Source organism: Oryzias latipes, chromosome 1 (genome assembly GCF_002234675.1).
Source record: "Oryzias latipes chromosome 1, ASM223467v1".
Classification (NCBI taxonomy): domain Eukaryota; kingdom Metazoa; phylum Chordata; class Actinopteri; order Beloniformes; family Adrianichthyidae; genus Oryzias; species Oryzias latipes.
The window spans coordinates 36,665,577-36,682,087 of record NC_019859.2 but is presented as its reverse complement, the minus strand read 5'-3'; the positions used below and the strand labels follow the sequence as shown (position 1 = coordinate 36,682,087).

At 43.8% G+C, this 16,511-nt stretch overlaps 2 protein-coding genes across 2 annotated transcripts in view; both read right to left on the bottom strand.

Annotated features, from left to right (window-relative positions):
• Positions 1-1,172, bottom strand: part of smc3 (structural maintenance of chromosomes 3) — a 32,045-nt gene extending 30,873 nt beyond the window's left edge. Inside the window, exons 1-4 of the mRNA XM_004066330.4 lie at positions 978-1,172; positions 411-486; positions 262-300; positions 110-177 (exon numbers count right to left, since the gene is read on the bottom strand). Of these exons, the coding sequence (XP_004066378.1) occupies positions 110-177; positions 262-300; positions 411-486; positions 978-992 (198 nt within the window). The 5' untranslated portion in view covers positions 993-1,172. The remainder of the gene's footprint in view (positions 1-109; positions 178-261; positions 301-410; positions 487-977) is intronic.
• Positions 1,173-3,099: 1,927 nt separating this feature from the next.
• Positions 3,100-7,725, bottom strand: dusp5 (dual specificity phosphatase 5). The gene is made up of 4 exons (XM_004066331.4): positions 7,047-7,725; positions 6,002-6,141; positions 5,517-5,736; positions 3,100-3,830 (listed from the first exon to the last, which is right to left on the bottom strand). The coding sequence occupies exons 1-4, from the start codon at positions 7,408-7,410 to the stop codon at positions 3,424-3,426; spliced, it is 1,131 nt and encodes a 376-aa protein (XP_004066379.1). The 5' UTR covers positions 7,411-7,725; the 3' UTR covers positions 3,100-3,423.
• Between the last annotated feature and the right edge of the window lie 8,786 nt (positions 7,726-16,511).

Sequence of the window (16,511 nt, the reverse complement as noted above, 5' to 3'; positions counted from 1 at the left end):
AGAACGGCCATGAGAGAGAAAACAAACAAAGCAAGAATGACTCCATTAACATGCAAAAAAAAAGGTTGGTCAGAAATCATCTGGTGGTAAAATTCGACATCATACTTACATGCAGAAGGGCCAGACGCTGTTCAGGCCGCAGATGACTGAATTCATCACTGAGGACGAACTGGATGGCTAGGGCGGGGGGCAAAAAGGTTTGGATTTAGCTACAATGGAAAGATTTAAACTAACTAAACTTTGTAAATGAAGCCCACATACCATAGAAAAAGTTACTTTTTCCAGACCCATTTCTTCCAACTGAAAATCAAACAGAGAGAGAGAGAGAACCATGTTTTAGAGAAAGACAAATATACTCACATGGGAAAATCATGTGTTCCAAAACTCATCATGATGAAGCACAGACTCACCGATGACGTTGTGCTTTGGGCTGAATGGATCAACAACAGTTTGGTCCCGGTAACTTCGGAACCCCTGAATGATGACCTGCACCAGACCACAGCAGTTACCACCCACATATGCCGTAGTATGTATGATACATGCCGTCAAAAGGCCTCGGCTAGCCGGGATCGGCTAGCGATGGATTCATCGGCTAATGCTAAATCTATCATTTAAAACTTGTGAGCTATTCCAGACAGAGGGCGAGTTTATGTACGGTATGAGGGGAACAATATGCATTAAAAACGTGGGCGCAATGTTATTTTGTTCGGCTTAATTCACGCATGGATTCAATTCCGCGCTAACAAAAATTAGCATTAGCTTAGCTTCGGCAAGGGGGGCGTCCAGTCCTATTTAAATACTAAAAGTTCCGTCTGAGTGCATTTAATGGGCTTGCTTGATTAAGAAAATAAATATCTACATTATTAAAGACTACAGACCGGGAGTATAAAGATGTTTTGTGTTCCCTGCGCCTTGTTGCCAGACCAGGGAAAGTAAGCAGCAGCACTGCAGAGACAAAAACCCAGTGGATGACTTACCTGTTTGATATACATGGCTGCCTAAACACGGCGTCTCCTTGGAAAAACGCTGGAGATTAAACTCCTCTCCACCAAACCCAAGATTCCGGTAATCTTACTAATCAAATGTTACAAGATAAACGTTTGTATTCAACTAAAATGAAACGAATTCACCAAAACAGAACAACATGGAAAATGGCGGCGGGGGCGGGATGGAAAGGCCTGTTCCATTATGTCAAAATAGGGTTGTGGTAAAGATGTTAGGCTGAATTCGAGGACCTGGACAAACCCGAGCAGTAGCATGAATGTCTATATAATTTTTTTCTTTGAAATATGTACATTTTTTTTTCTGTGTGAACTGTTAAACGTGTGAAACGTGTAAATCTTTTTCCCGTCACAGTTGGTACATTCTGCCTCTGACGTTCTGGGCGCCAAAGCGCAGCTTCGCGCTGACGCTTCCTCCTGATTCAAGCATAACTACCGTAGACGATGTCCGTTCAGCCGGTAACTGTCAACTATTGAAGCCAGTTCCTCACATTAAGAAAACATGTGATTACAAGAGTAAAATACTTTTATTTTTAAAATGACCCGTTTGAACAAATTGGCCTAAAAGTTTATCTTGGTCTTTGGATGAAGATATAGAAGAGCCATGTCACAAACGTACAGTCACAGTAACTAAATACTATCAACATTCATGAGAATTTATGCACAATACTGTAGAGCAAAGGAAAATATTTTGCTATCTCATTACTATCCTTAGCTTGGGCTGTTTGGTTTTGTACAACGTGGCAAACAAAGTTACAAAACTCTTGGTTTACATGGTTTCTGTAACATAAACACACAAAAAACATGAAGGCCTACACAAACACACACACACACACAGGCCTATTATTGAGAGGGAGAAAAATCTCTCCTCTATATTAGGGATACAAAGATTCACAATTTGGTTCAAACGTTAATTTTTTGGTCATGGTTTTGTTTCGGTTCAATAGTTGTATATTAAAAAACAACAACGAAAGATTCTGGAAGAAAAACTGTTTTAAAAATTTCTAATAAGAAAGTAACAATAAAAAAGTCCAGTTGGCCATTACTAAGCAGTACTGTAAATGTACATTTACATGTAATCTACAATTAACAGAACATGTGATGCACTGACTCCATGTTTTCTTGTTGTCAAAGTTCAGTGGGTATAAAGGAGTAGGCTTTAATAAGCTTTCTGCTTTTCCAACATTTTATTTTGCTTGAGTTCTGTTAGAAAAAACCTCTTGAGTGACTGACTACAGTTATCAGCGAGTGTATGAATGTATCTATTGTTGTTTTTATAACATGTTTGAAATACATAAACTAAAATCTCTCCCCATGATTCAGGATGCGGTTCAGTATGTGTTGTTGTTGTTCACTCTTCTGCATGTCCCTTCAGGGGTCGCCACAGCCAATCAGCTTTCAGGGAGTCTCACAGGTGGTTTGGCAGAGATTGTTACACCGGATGCCCTTCCTGACACAACCCTGTACTTTGTCCGGGCTGGGGACAGGCACAGGGAGACCTGGCCCCTCTTGTAGTTAGGCAGTAGGGCGAAGGGTCTTAGGACCCACACTGGATGAAGCTCATGGCAACACTTGGGAAACGAACCCTGGTTTCTCAGAGGGGTGCCTTGAACTTCATCCAGTCAAACGAAGTAGTCAAAGGACAAAGAAGACACGCGTGTGTGCTTGTACATGTATGTGAAATCGTTTTTTTTAAAAAGAAAACATAGAAATACAACTTTATTTATTGCTTTTTTGTTTAATCTTTTCTTCTTGCTTCAATACTTGTTTATTGCACTCCCTAGTGTATTCTTTATCATTCCCCAGATATATTGTTTATATTCATTATAATATAAACAAACCACCTGAACACAAATGCTGTAACCCTTGTGCTATCTTAGATGACACCCCCCCCCCCCCTTCCATTGAGGTGTTCTCCCTACCATGACAAAGGTGGATAAAGGTGGAAAGATTTCATGTAATCCATGGACACCAGGGAAGATCACAAATCATTGAAGAAAAAAGGTTCAGAGCACTGTCTAGTGGGTCTAGATGACCCCACTCCCAATATTAAAGTGCTTAGGATAACACAAGGGTAAATGATCACATGACCAGTTTTTTTTAGGTTTTTTCTTTTGGTGAAAACATTTATTAAACACATATCCATATCCACATTATTGAAAAAAACAGACAATTGCTTTCAAATAAATTAGGTTTAACTGCCTCTCTATATTAGTGAATAGGCAGAGAAATCACAATATTAAGCTAAGGCAAGTATATTGCAGTTTTTTACTGTGCTGTGTTGTGATAACACTGCAGTTGAGAAGACAGGGAAATTGTTATTCACTGGACTCCTCCTTCTTTCCAGTGCTGGTTCCAGCAGTCCACACAAACAGATCGTCCACTTTTATTCAAGTAAAACTACGAGCAGTCAGAGTTCATCTTAAGGCAGTGCAGTTATGGGGCTCAGTTTGAACTGGTGGTGGACTGGAGACTGCAGACACGAGGTAGGGAAGGTGAACACAGACGCCTCAAAGCTTTTGGTGTTAAAGGTGGCGGTAAAGTCACTGGCGAAAAAGGAGACGGACTCTGGGACAGAGGGAGTGGCCGGCTGGGGCGTTGTGCTGAGTGCCGGGGCATTGGACAGGACCTCCGACTCAAACTGTAGCAGCTGGCCCATGAAACTGAAGTTCGGGGAGATAACCGCCCGCCGCTGCTTGATGATGTCGAAAGCCGCGTCCAGCCGCAGGTGCTGCGTTTTCATCATGTAAGCCATGCAGATGGTTGGTGAGCGTGAGATGCCCGCCTCACAATGTACCAGGACCTTTCCCTTTGATTGCTTTACACGATCTGGAAGGAGGAAGAAAACGTGTTATTTTCAGAGGGTTGATTTATCAATCTGTACTTGAAGCTAGGTACTAGTACTCTGTACTGCAGCTTCATAGGAAGCTGTTGAAAGTTTTTCGGCAGTATGCTCCCCTAACACTTATCAATGAGCGCTGTTACGTTGTGCATGGAAGTGGACACAGAACAGCAAACACCAGTCTCAGTGATGCACACAGAAAAACCTCTGTGGCTCGCGTTAGTCACAGCTGATTGTTTTCCTCCAGCTCAGCGATGGGCGTGTCAGATGCTGACGCCGGGCTTGGGACCCTCAGTAACTTCTAACACATTCGTACGGATCCTGTTTCATCTGTCTAAATGTCCCTTTTGACATTTTTAAGGTTTAATTGGTGCTGGAAACCTAAGCACACCTACACCGCTCTTCCTCTGCCACTCTGTCTGCTTTAGCGACATGCACTCAGGTCAGCCAGTGCAGACGCCTACACGGGGCTCTCTGCTTCACAGAAGCATCAAGGGCCCTCTCTCTCTGTTCCTGAGAACCACCGCAGGGCAATGACTGATGTCCGTCAAGCTGAATCAGCTCAGTCTTGATGAAGCATATGAATGAATCGTGAACTTCCATCTAGTGAGGAGGAGGAGGGTGCAGACAGAGAGCGGCAGCAGCTGTGGGTGTTTTAATGGCTGGAGATGACATGACCTGCTTTAGTTTGATCCCGGATGCCAATAACATTAATTACCTCCTCCTTACATCACTCACTCGGCCCAGTTCTGATTTGCTGATTGATTCTAATCCAAATCTAACAATGGTGAATAGTTAAGTGCGCTCCATACCTAATCACTTGGATAATGAATTCCAGTCTTATGTAACAGCCAGCGTTATGAGGAGACTCCATCCCCAAACAATGCACAATAGCCACAATAGCTACAGCTTAATACAGGTCAGCCAAGCTGCTCGTGGGTGAGATTCGTCCTTCATTATGCCTGTCTATAAATATCCACGTTGTATATGTCAGTGCTATTGTCCAGCACCTCTCTTCTCCTCCCACACCGTCTCTTTTTCTGTGACCTATTTTTTTGGCCCCGTCAGCCTCTGCTGCAGTCACTTATCTCATCTTTGAAAGACAAACTAACACGTGTGTCTTTTGTTCTGTGATGTATTCTTGTTACCCAAACATACTGAAGGTATGATGTGGGTAGCAGTCTGCCTCCGTAACAGCTCATCTACTCGTCATCCTCGATGGCCACTCCCGACACCATGTGATTTGGCCTGAGAGGTGATGACGGCATGCATTTTGCAAAGTAGGATAGAGGAAGCAGGGGGGGGGGTCGTCGGAAGGGAACGGGGAAGTGAGCAAATCCTGAGTGGCAGAGCTGGCTGTGCTGGATTGAGGGCTGATGATTGGGCTAAACTGATTACCGCTGCCTTTCTTAGAGCTTTCTATTTGTGAATGAGAGCCAGCCAGGTGGGATATAAATGGTCTGACTTACAGCCCAAAATGGACTTTACAGATATTTTTAAGACGCAGACGATGTGGTGTTATATTTACACACAAACCAAGTTCTCTCCTTGCAGGAAAAGAGTTCCGTCTACATAACTATTTTCAGCCTGGTGATTCAACTGCTTTATATAATCAGAAACACACAGAAAACAGCAGGCGGGAGGCCGTGTGTGTGCGCGGTTCTATCACCTACCTATAAACTCTATAGCCTCCTGGAAGTGAGAACTGATGTCTGCCATGTGGCTGTCCTCCACAGGGATCCACTTGTACTCATACTGGCCCTTGGCGGGCTGCAGGTCTCTGCGGGACACGTTGAGCAAGGCAGTGATGTGAAGGTCGCTGAGATAGTCCTGTCTGGAGGCGTGGTAGGCACTGCCGAGGTAGAGGAAAGGCAGGATCTCCACAGGTTTACCCTGGGGGGAGGAAAGACGAAAACCATGTGAGTCAAGGTGCACTCGAACACGGACATCTGCGCCATCAGGTGCAGCGAGGCGCACTGGCGATATCAGATCTGTGAAGGTTCGTGTTGAGACACAGGAAAGGTCAGAGGTGAAGGGTTTTTTTTAGGAGTCAGATGATAGCCCATGTGTTGTTCTTCTGAAATGTTTTTATTTTAACCCACCTCTAAATAAAACCTGCATGGGGGGGGACGGAAAGAAGCGCCTCGAGTTCCCATACCTGATCATAATCTGGTTTGCGGTGAAAATGCTTCTCCGGGTGGCTGTTGACCCGTTTCTCGGTTTCAGTTGCGCTCCGGTCCGTGGTTTTCACCTCAGTGCAAAGCTCCGGGTATTGAGACTGGAAGTTCTGGTATCCTCCTGTGGGAAGCAGGACTCATGAGCACAGGCTCCAAACACAAGAACTGCAGACCCACAAACAGGCAGCTATGGGGCCGTTTGGGGAGTTACTGCAGCCAAATATTAAAACCAATGATAAAATATTAAAAGCATTTTTCTAATACATATTTCCTCTTAATTCATGTATTTATACCTTAGATTTACTAACGAAATATTTAGTTAACAAGCTGAATATTTAATTGAATCTATGTGTTTTCTATTGATATATTTAGTTAACAAACTAAACAACAGCTGATGTAGTTTTTGGGCGTGAATCAGTTTCTCTAATCTGGTTCCGTCATTAATGACAGCAGCGGTAAATCTGTGGATCCGTTTACGCACAAGGACGAAGGAGCCAGACGGATGTTTCAGAACAGAACCCGACCCGGATGAAACGGGTTCGGCTCCGTTAAACAGAATTTCGTTTTTTCTTCTTCTTCTTTACTATTGAAAGTCGTTACAACACCCATTATCGCATGTTTCTTCTGACTCATCCCCTCAATGACGCACGAAAAATCTTTCTGACTGACAGGAATAAAATCAGGGAAATGCGGGAAAGAAGTTCAATCAAACTCATGTAAAGAACCGATTCTAAACAATATTTAAGTCTAAACGTCTTTAAAAAACATTCTTTGTTCAGTTTTTGTCAGTTTTGTCGGTTTTAGAGTCATCCAGGATTTACGCGCACAGTCTCCGTCTGATTAAGATCATTCAAATAATAATAAATAATGTTGTGAAGATTCAGAACACAAATGATGATTAAATGGCCCTGTAATCAGACGGAGACTGTGCGTAAAAAAGTGTATTTTTTGTCCATCAATCGGAGACAAAGATGGACCCCCCCCCCCCCCCCCCCCCTTGGCCTAGGAGAGCATGAAGCAGCTGACCCTTGAGGAAGCAGACGCTGGTCCCGCTGGACACATGCGACAGCGTGTTGATGACGATCTGGGCCACGCTGTCCTTCTTCAGCTTCTGCCAGTGGGACGTCTGCTCGTCCAGGGCGACGATCGCCGATATGCTCCCCTCCCGGAGGCGGAGCAGGGCTCTCTCATCCGGGATGACGAACTGCAGAGGCACCGGCCCTCCCCGGGACCTCCGGACCACCAGCGAGTTCAGATTGACGTTAACGGAGCCTCTGATGTTGGAGTTCGTGAACGAGAAGAACGGTCTGCAGTCCACGATGAGGCAGCTCCCGCGCTCCTTCCTGAGGATTTTCTTCAGCCGTCGGCAGTCGATGCTGCTCACCTTCATGCTGCCGTCCGGAAGTGGCTGTCCTGCCTGACACTGAACCGGAATTAACGGGGAACGGGGGAGCGAGCGGCCTGCAGCGTCTGTGCCTACATCTCCTTCAAGGGGATTCCGGCCGAGCAGTTTTATCTGAATGGAACCTCCGGCGTCTGACGTCACGAACCATATATGGACACCGCTGTCTTAGGAAAAACCCGCCCACGTCCATGACTCCGTTTAGACTCCGCCCTCTACTGTGGTAAACAAGAACCTGGTGCGGTGTGTTTGATTCAGCCATGACTCACAGCATGTCTTCTGTTTCTGCTGCACCTCTCTGTGCAGGTTTCACTCTGGATTCTGTGGATTTACACACCGAAAAATCCACGTTTCACTCTGGATTCTGCACATTTACCCATCTTTATCTACAGGTTTCACTCTGGATTCTGCAGATTTACACACCAGAGAGAGCTAATTTAAAGACAAAGAAAAAAAAGAAAGGAAAACTAAATACAAAAAAGAAATGGAAATAAAAGCCCAATGACCTCGTGACCTCCAGACAATAGACACATCAGTGATGATCAGTCTATCACCCGCTTTCACATGTTGTGGGACTACCCAGCCAGCCAGCCGCTGGAGCTCGCTGTGCTGGCGGCTGGCTGGCGTGGCGAGCTCCAGCCCACTGAGTGCCCACTTAAGCCGTGTGGACAAACACAAGTGGGGCCACCATGGGAGCTGCAGACAAACCCATTGGGGGCCACACAGTCTGCCCATAAACGTATGGGACCCTCTTGGCCTGGCTGGCGGGGTGAGATCATTGTGTTAATTCATTTTCAAAGTAAACATTTTAAATAAACATGATAAACAGAAAGTGATAAAGTGCCTGAAAAGGTGTGGATAAAAGGAAAATCTTCATTCACAGCCCCAACCATTTGATGCTGAGCTTTAATATATTAACTATTCACTTAAACACAGAAGATTTTTTTAAAGCATCAAGGTACCAAAACAATGAAGTCATGATTGTCCGTTCATTGGCTTGTATTATATTTATTCATTAAAATAAACTGGCTGTATGCCTCTGCAGTTGACTTCATTGAAGAGAGCCCCATCAGGAGAACGTCTTTGATAAATATGGTGGAGATAGAAAAACAAAATGTTTCCATCCCGGCCCTAAAGTTTGTTTCTGACATCCAAATATGTTGAGAAAACATTAAAAAACAACAGGAGTTTGTCACATCCTCCTTTCTTTGACTCGGTTTTTCTAAACAGGAAAACGTTTTTCGTGAGAAAAAGAAAACTGTTATAAAGAAACTAATAGTTTTTTCAAAAATGAAAATGAATCTTAATTTTTTAAGAAGCCTTTTCCTCAAGATTGGAGTCACATGGTTGAAGTCGAACCCAGCTGTAGCGGCCGTGTCACACAGCACATGTCTGCACTTTTTCCTGGTGGGAAATGTCGCTCTTTCCTGATCCACGCGTGATAAACGTCATTCATGCGTGTTTCTTGCGTTCATCATTCGCCAATGTGTGCAGATGTCTGTCGAGGGTTTCGGCCGACGGGTCTTTACGTGAATTCAGATTTGAGATGTTTAAAATTTTTGATGGGTTGAGAATTATGCAGTTTATACGTAATTATTATGTAAATCCCATGCAATGGTGTGTGATTTATGAGAGATGCGTACACAAATGTTGTGTTGACCGTTCCACGTCTGTTTAACAGACTTGTCATGCATGAACCACAGATGTATAACTTTATATTGCGTATGCGGCGCACAGATCACGTTTAAATTACGTGATTTGAACCTGATGAATCACTAATGAATTGCAGAGAAACAGCACAACAATCATCGGTTCATGTTCCACGTTGGTTTACGTGTTCTTTGCGTGGTTTGTTCTTCTGTGGTTTTTACATATTTTGTTCGTGATACATCTGTGAGAATTTCATGTAAAGACCAAAACTTTTTCCACCCATATTCACGTATGACCAGCCTTTGTGGACAAAAGTAGAATGGATCCTGGAAGGTTTCCTAGTCCATCACACGATCAGGTCCAGAGGTTTACCACCACCAACCCAACGGTGCAATTGATAAACTCTCTCTGGTTCATGAACCGTGCTTTGGGACTATTGGGGTTAGAACACAGACATGCTCTCGGCAAATCCAAAAACTCCACAGCGGAAGGACCTAGTCTGGTTTAAAACAAGACCTTTGTTGTTTTGAAGTGATGATGCAAACCTCTGTACCACCGCGGATCATGTCATGACCCCCCTGCAGCATTTATGAGGAGTATCTGAGCAACCATCTACTGATAAAGGAAACCAAGCCGTTGCACAATTTTACATTTTGGGACAAAAAACGAAACGCGCAATTTACCCTAAAGTTAAACTGTAGCGTTTTACGATAATGTGTAATAAACATTCATTCACAAAGAGCTCAGGAAGGGATCAGACAAAGTAGCTGACGAAAGTGACCTCTTACTTCCGCTTGCTGCTATGAATAGGCCAGTGAACCAGCCTGACAATCTCCAGCATGTCTCTGCAGCTAAGCCTAATCGGCCAAGTGAATTAGCAGGTTTAGGCGTCACACTGTGGGCTCACACGACGAGCAAACAAACACACTTCCCTATTTCTGCCCTCACTGCAGCACTTTCTGGAATTTTCTGAAAAAACATCTCAACATCATCTCCACATACTCCATATGTTTTTGAGGTTTTAGATGTGGAACTGAAAAAAACAAAGCAGAAGAAAACACGTCAAATGCAGAATAATCAAAAAGAAGCGTCCATGTGTCCCAATGACACGCCTGCAGATCCACAGACAGCATGTTAAGGATGAAGCTCAGTACTCAGTGAGAAGAGAGGCTGCACATGCAGAACATGCATGTTGTAGATGAACACGCAACACTGATCTGACCGGATCTCTGTAACACTGACAGAAACTTTATGGCCATGTACAGAACCAAAGAACATCATGGAAAAGTGTACTCTTCTCCACAATTCCATTCAAGAATTGATCTCTCATAGAATATAGATTCAGGACCTACTGTGGTTTCTTTTGACATAAATTGTGGTTCCAGCTCATAAAACCCACAAAAACGGGATTTCAGGAAATTAGAATTCTGTGGAAAAATCCCTGTTTACTTCTCCGTTTTTGAAAAAAGAAAAAGACAAAGATTATGATCAAGTCAATCAAAATAAAGTATTTTCAAAATAAATGCCCGTCTCCAACAGGCTGGACAGGGTTCAGGTCCTGCTGGAAGCTGAAACCTGCATCTCCATCCAGATCCACAGCAGAGGGAATCCTGAAGTCTAGAACATTCTAGACTGTTGCAGTGGTTCTGGATTCTAGTCTACCAACACCGGCGCTGGACATTGCAGCCCAAATCCTGACTGACTGTGGAGATTTCACTCTGGAGCTGCAGCAGCTCGGGTTCTGCTCCCCGCCAGTCTTCCTCCAAACCCTCGATTCCCAAAAGAAAGACTCACTTTCATCAGAAAACAGGACCTCGGACCTCTGGCCAACAGTCCAGTTGAGACATTTCCTCGGTTGTGGTTCGACCCGAGGAACCCGACGGTTGGAGCCCGTCTCCTGAATGTGGTTTTTGAAGCTGTTCCTCCTCCTGGTTCCAGTCTTTCTGGAGGTCTGCAGCGTCTTGAATCTTGTCCTTCTCACGATCCACTGAAGTCCACGGTCGTCTGTTCTCCTGAACATTTGTCCTTCCATCAGACTTTCTGTGGATCTGCTCGGACACAGCCAGCCTCCTTAGTGAGGAGCATCAGTGGCTCACCCAGACTATGGAGGGGGTCTGTGATGCTCATATGAACCCAACTGAGACAACTTAATGATGAAACATCCATGTCCTGCAGATTTTAGGCAGATTTCTCCAGTTTTCTAATCTTTTGAAATTCTGTTTATGTGGGTTTTATGAGCTGGAACCCAAAACTGTGGAACCTGAATCTAAATCAGGGGTGGGCTAACTTTTAGACTCGTGGGCCACAAAGGGTTCTAAAATTGAATAGAAATTAATAGGAACAAATACGTTGAGCTATCTGGCAATCCACCCTATTAGAGATAGAAATAACATGGATTTTGGACAAAAATATGCTCTAGTGTGGTTGAAAATGAATCTATGTATTTTGAAACAGAACATTTTGGAGCTTTGCTTTCTTGTTTTTGTGCCACGTGAACCAATAGGTTGATGTTCTTTAGAGAAAAACAGAAACTTAGAGAAACGCTGTGTTCATGTGGTGTTGAAAAGATGGGAAAAATGACTGTCGACTCAGAAAACCCAGAAGGTCAGAAAAACAACAAATCTTAAATGCAGAATAACTTTCTGCACCTGAAAAAGAGAGGAGCATCCACGGGGAGAAACCAGAATCACAGGGAAAATGATACTGATAAGGATCAGCAGTGTCATTTATTTCAGTTTGGTGGGGCTACATTTAATAGGTTAACCCTTGGTCTATCCTAGGCACTTTAACGTTGGGAGTGGGGTCATCTAGACCCACTAGACAGTGCTCTGAACCTTTTTTCTTCAATGATTTGTGATCTTCACTGGTGTCCATGGATTACATGAAATCTTTCCACCTTTATCCACCTTTGTCATGGTAGGGAGAACACCTCAATGGAAGGGGGGGTCATGAGATAGCACAAGGATTAACGCCCTCGTGCTGTAGTTTGCCCACCTCCAATCTGTATTCCCTGAAAGTTGAATTATGTGAATACATAGAATGTTCTGTTGTAGGAAGTTGCAGGTGAATCAGTTTCTTCCCTTTTTGGAAGAGTGTTGCTGGAGCAGCTATCAGGTCAGACTGGAACGAATGACCGTAACCGAATTCCTCCAGACCAGCGTCTTAATGGATTTGCTGGAACGGAAAAGATTTGCCCCAAACTGTCTTGACAGGCTGAATGCAAAGAGGTGTCTAGGATGTCCATGTGTTTACAACCGTGAAGCTCAGAGTCCTGAAGCCTCATGTTTGCCTTTGACTTGCTTCATGTCTTCGTCCACAGACCTTCACGGATGCCTCTGTGCAGTCGGGCACTCGATGTTCTCCAAGGTCACCACCAAACCCACACTTACCCACGGACTCCCACATGTAGGGGAGTCGGTTTTCTTCAGTACTGCAGAGTCAGCAGGACTTTACGCTCCTCCCTTCAACACTCGGTGATGTGAGCGCTGCATACAGCTGAGAGTCTTTGTGTTTGCAGGAATGCTGCTGCACGTGTGCAACTCTTTAGTGGAAATCAGCTTTGATGTGCCCCATTTTTTTATTTTGACTCTCTCTTTACTTGTTGCGTCTAAAAATGTCCGCTTCTCCACCCCTTCAATATGACCGACGCTGATGTCCGTAGAATGAGGTTGCAGGGCCCAACGTTGGAGTTTATGCACTCACTGTCATGGAACACATTCAAAACTGATTCAATTATCAACAAAAACCAGAGATCCAAAGTTGATCACAGTACGTTTTCTTACTAGAAACTTCATTAACATTTACTACCAAAAATGTTTCTTGTTGTCTCTTAATTGCACATCTGCTGGAAAAACAGAGATGAGCAAAACAAATGTAAACAGACGTTCAGGTCGACCAAAAAAGAGAATGTAAAGCAAACAAAGTGATGGGTGAATAGACAGATACCCAGACTGGAGTTCAGAGGAGAGATGCCTGGATGGCTGCAGAGGATTAGAGGTCACAGCAGGCAACGTGCCATATGGCCCAGTCTAATCTGGGCTAGTGACATCACAGATGATGACAGGGGAGGCCCATTGTCCATTTCCCAGCCTTTTTTATAACATGGGTTGTTAGTGCCAGCTGTAAAGAACTGCAGTGGACTCTCACTTGGTTTCTCTGCCATTTTCCTCCAGTTTTTCTGCTTCTCTTTGTCTTTGCTTCTTGCATTAATGATCCATATATTGTGTCACTCCAGCTGGATTAACTCAGTTCATCAGGAACCCGTGCAGCCAATAATGCGGGAAGAAAAGGTGCAGAATCCTGCAGGTCCACCACATAACCAAATGTGACTGTGGCCCACGCTGGCTTAAATCTGTGACGTGTGTCCAGGTCACCAGTGCAAAGGCTCTGGTTTCTAGATCTCCTTTTGATAATTGAGATTCTGTCAATGAGGTGAAACATGGTCCACAAAAGAAGGTTAAAAACTACACATGTAAATAAATGTAGCTCACAAAGTCTGAACGTTTCCTACCGCTAACTGCAAAACACATCCTACAACCGTTCTGTGGTCCTTTCTCCTCCTGTAGATGTCAGAACTCTGGTGTTGCAGTTTGATCTAACTTAACCTTTGCAAAGGTGTTTAGTTTGTGTCAGAGACATTTGAGCAAATCTTCCATTTTTCCTAGAAACATTTCAACACTGCTAGCACTAAGGTAGTACATCAAGTTTTCTGGTTACACCGGTTTACACCACTTTACCAATCAGCTTCTCAATTGATAAAGTTCCCATTCTCTCATTGTTTGTCCGAAGCGTCAAATGGAAACTCTAGAAAACAACAAACAAACAGAAGCGAGTCTTCTCCTTCTCTGAGGCATTTGTGTGTTTAGGCTCTAAACAATGACTGCTGTCCAGACCACACTTGTATGGTTTATTTTTTTTTCAAGGCATTTCCTTTTAGGAATGCCCCTTCTTGTCACGTGACGTAAAAATCCCCCCACATACAATAGGTTCCCTTTAACAAGACATGCAACCCGCTCCCCCTTCCTCTTCTCTTAGCTCCACAGGTGCTTCCTGGTTTGTGGAAAGAGGCTCCCGATGATGCCGTCTCCCAATGAGGCTCACATTCCTCGCTCCGATTGGCTGAGCACGGCGCACAGCAGGTTGGAAGTGGCCCATGGAGGGAGCCCACAACCGTAAATGTTGGTTTGTCGAAGCTAGGGCTTCGAATTGAAACTTGATTTGATTTGAAATGGTTTATTTTAAGCAAACAAAGCAAGAATAGTGCACAAAACAATAAAATCAGCAGTTATTCATTCGTACAAAGACGTATCAAACTTAGGATAAGGAAGCCGACTTATATTATCCCTCCCCTGTTCCACCTTAACCATTTTTATTACATGGTTTATCATTATCCGGTTCCTAACCTTTATCAGATATTTAGCCACCAACACAGTTTCAGTTTATTAAGAATACTTAAGTATCAATAAATCACATGACAAAGATGTGATGTATGATTAGAAAATAAAAATATATAAAAAAAATATGTAATAAATGACTGTAACGGGTCAAAGTTGTTCACAGGATTGATGGGGATCCAACAAAAAGTCATCAACAAATGAAATGGAAAAGTTTAACCACAGAAAACATCTGCTGGTCTGCAGGTCATCTACCGTCTGTCCGTCACACACAAGGAGGTGAAAGCTGCAGCCCCACTTCCCCCTCCAGCTCCTTTGTCCCTCCCACGGCACATCTCACCTCCGTCCCTCCAGACTTCCTCATAAACGACAACTGTTCTCTCTTCACGTCCTTGCACGGCTCCAACACAACACTTCTGAATAGTACAGTTAGAACATGGAGAATTTACTATAGGAGGATAACAGATTTCTGAATTTTTCTGTTTGGAAAATGATTTAATAAATAAACGAAACATTTGCAGTTGAAAAAATGGAGTCCTAGAAGATGGAGCTCGTGTTTATTTTTCACAAAACTCCACATTTGAAACACTTCATGTTGTACTAGAGGCCAAACCGGCTCTTTGGGTTTCTCAGGGATTCTGGCTGTTATCCTTGCACATGCTCATTCATGTCTAAGTGGATTCTGATCAGTCATCAACCAACCGGAGAGCTGTGAGTAACCATGCAGCCTCCGGTAAACCTGCGGGCAAGTTCATTACAAGACAGGAAAGATTAGTATTCCCTCCCGCAAGTGATCCTGACATGATGCTTCATGTGACACATGATGAACAAACGCCCAGATGCACAAACGCACAGAAATGCTTTCGAGGCGAGGCGTGACTCACCACTTCCTCAAACTGTTCCTCTTCATGCCATGAAGCTTCAAAGAAAAGGAGCGCTGGATCCTTCAAAGGGAAAGTAAGCCATTCTTTCCTCTTTCTGTTGTTCGGCTTCATTCTCCCTCAAACAGAAGTCTGTTCGCTCTGTGGAGCCATGAAGGCCTTTGGATGTGCTGAGTGGGACACGTGAAACAGAAAGACATCACCTCGCATCACCATGTTGTCTCTAACTGTCCCACAAAGGTTTCTGGGTGACACTCATGTGTCTTTCTATTGTACTGAGTTGTGAAGTTTGTATTACAGCCCAACCGTGATTCCCAAATCTTAAAATAACAGATGTCTGCCGTTGTGCTGATGACAGCCAATGGTCAACGAAGACGCTCCATTCTCTGTTTCAGGTTTATTCTCCTAATATTACATGAAGGTCAATGTTGAGGACAACCTGGATGTCAGGCTGCTTCAAGGGACTTTATCCTTGGTAAAAGCAAATGTATCCAGAGTTCCAATCTTTGCTTATATTAGACATCAGCAGCAGAATTTAGCTCATTATAGCAAAGCTAAGCCTCAAAGACGTGTGTGAGACAGATTTAACCCTTGTGGTATCCTATGGGGTCAAGATGACCATTGACGTGTTCTCCCTACCATGACAAAGGTGGATAAAGGTGGAAAGATTTCATGTAATCCATGGACACCAGTGAAGATCACAAATCATTGAAGAAAAAAGGTTCAGAGCACTGTCTAGTGGGTCTAGATGACCCCACTCCCAATGTTAAAGTGCCTAAGATAGCACAAGGGTTACTGGAACAATATGAGCAACATAGGTTTCACATTTATTTGGGAATATACTTAATTCTTTCATGATTGGGTTTTTTTTGCCTTAGTCTTTGCTTCCTGTTTTATTTTGAAGATTTCCTGCATGTCTTAGTTTTGAGTTTGACTTCCCAATCTCTGCTGATCGTTTTCACGTGTGTCTCGTTAGTCTACATGTCTTGTCTCTGCTTTGGTCCATATTGTCTTCTTCCGTGTCTACCTGGTCACACCGACAGTTGGTTTTGTTTGGCTGCCCTGTTCGCCAGCGCTTTTGTTTCTAGCATTAAGATCTTTTTACATGGAACCGCCTGCCTCCTGTCTCTGCATTTTGGGTCCTACCCCCCCCCCCCCACCTGAC

Bases quoted from the DNA above. Each gene is read 5' to 3' on its own strand.
- dusp5 (XM_004066331.4), bottom strand. From the start codon at position 7,410: ATGAAGGTGAGCAGCATCGACTGCCGACGGCTGAAGAAAATCCTCAGG. The intron at 6,142-7,046 runs GTCAGCTGCTTC...TGCTTCCCACAG, and splicing joins CAGCGTCTGCTTCCTCAAGG to GAGGATACCAGAACTTCCAG. The intron at 3,831-5,516 runs GTAGGTGATAGA...TCCTCCTTCCAG, and splicing joins GGAGGCTATAGAGTTTATAG to ATCGTGTAAAGCAATCAAAG.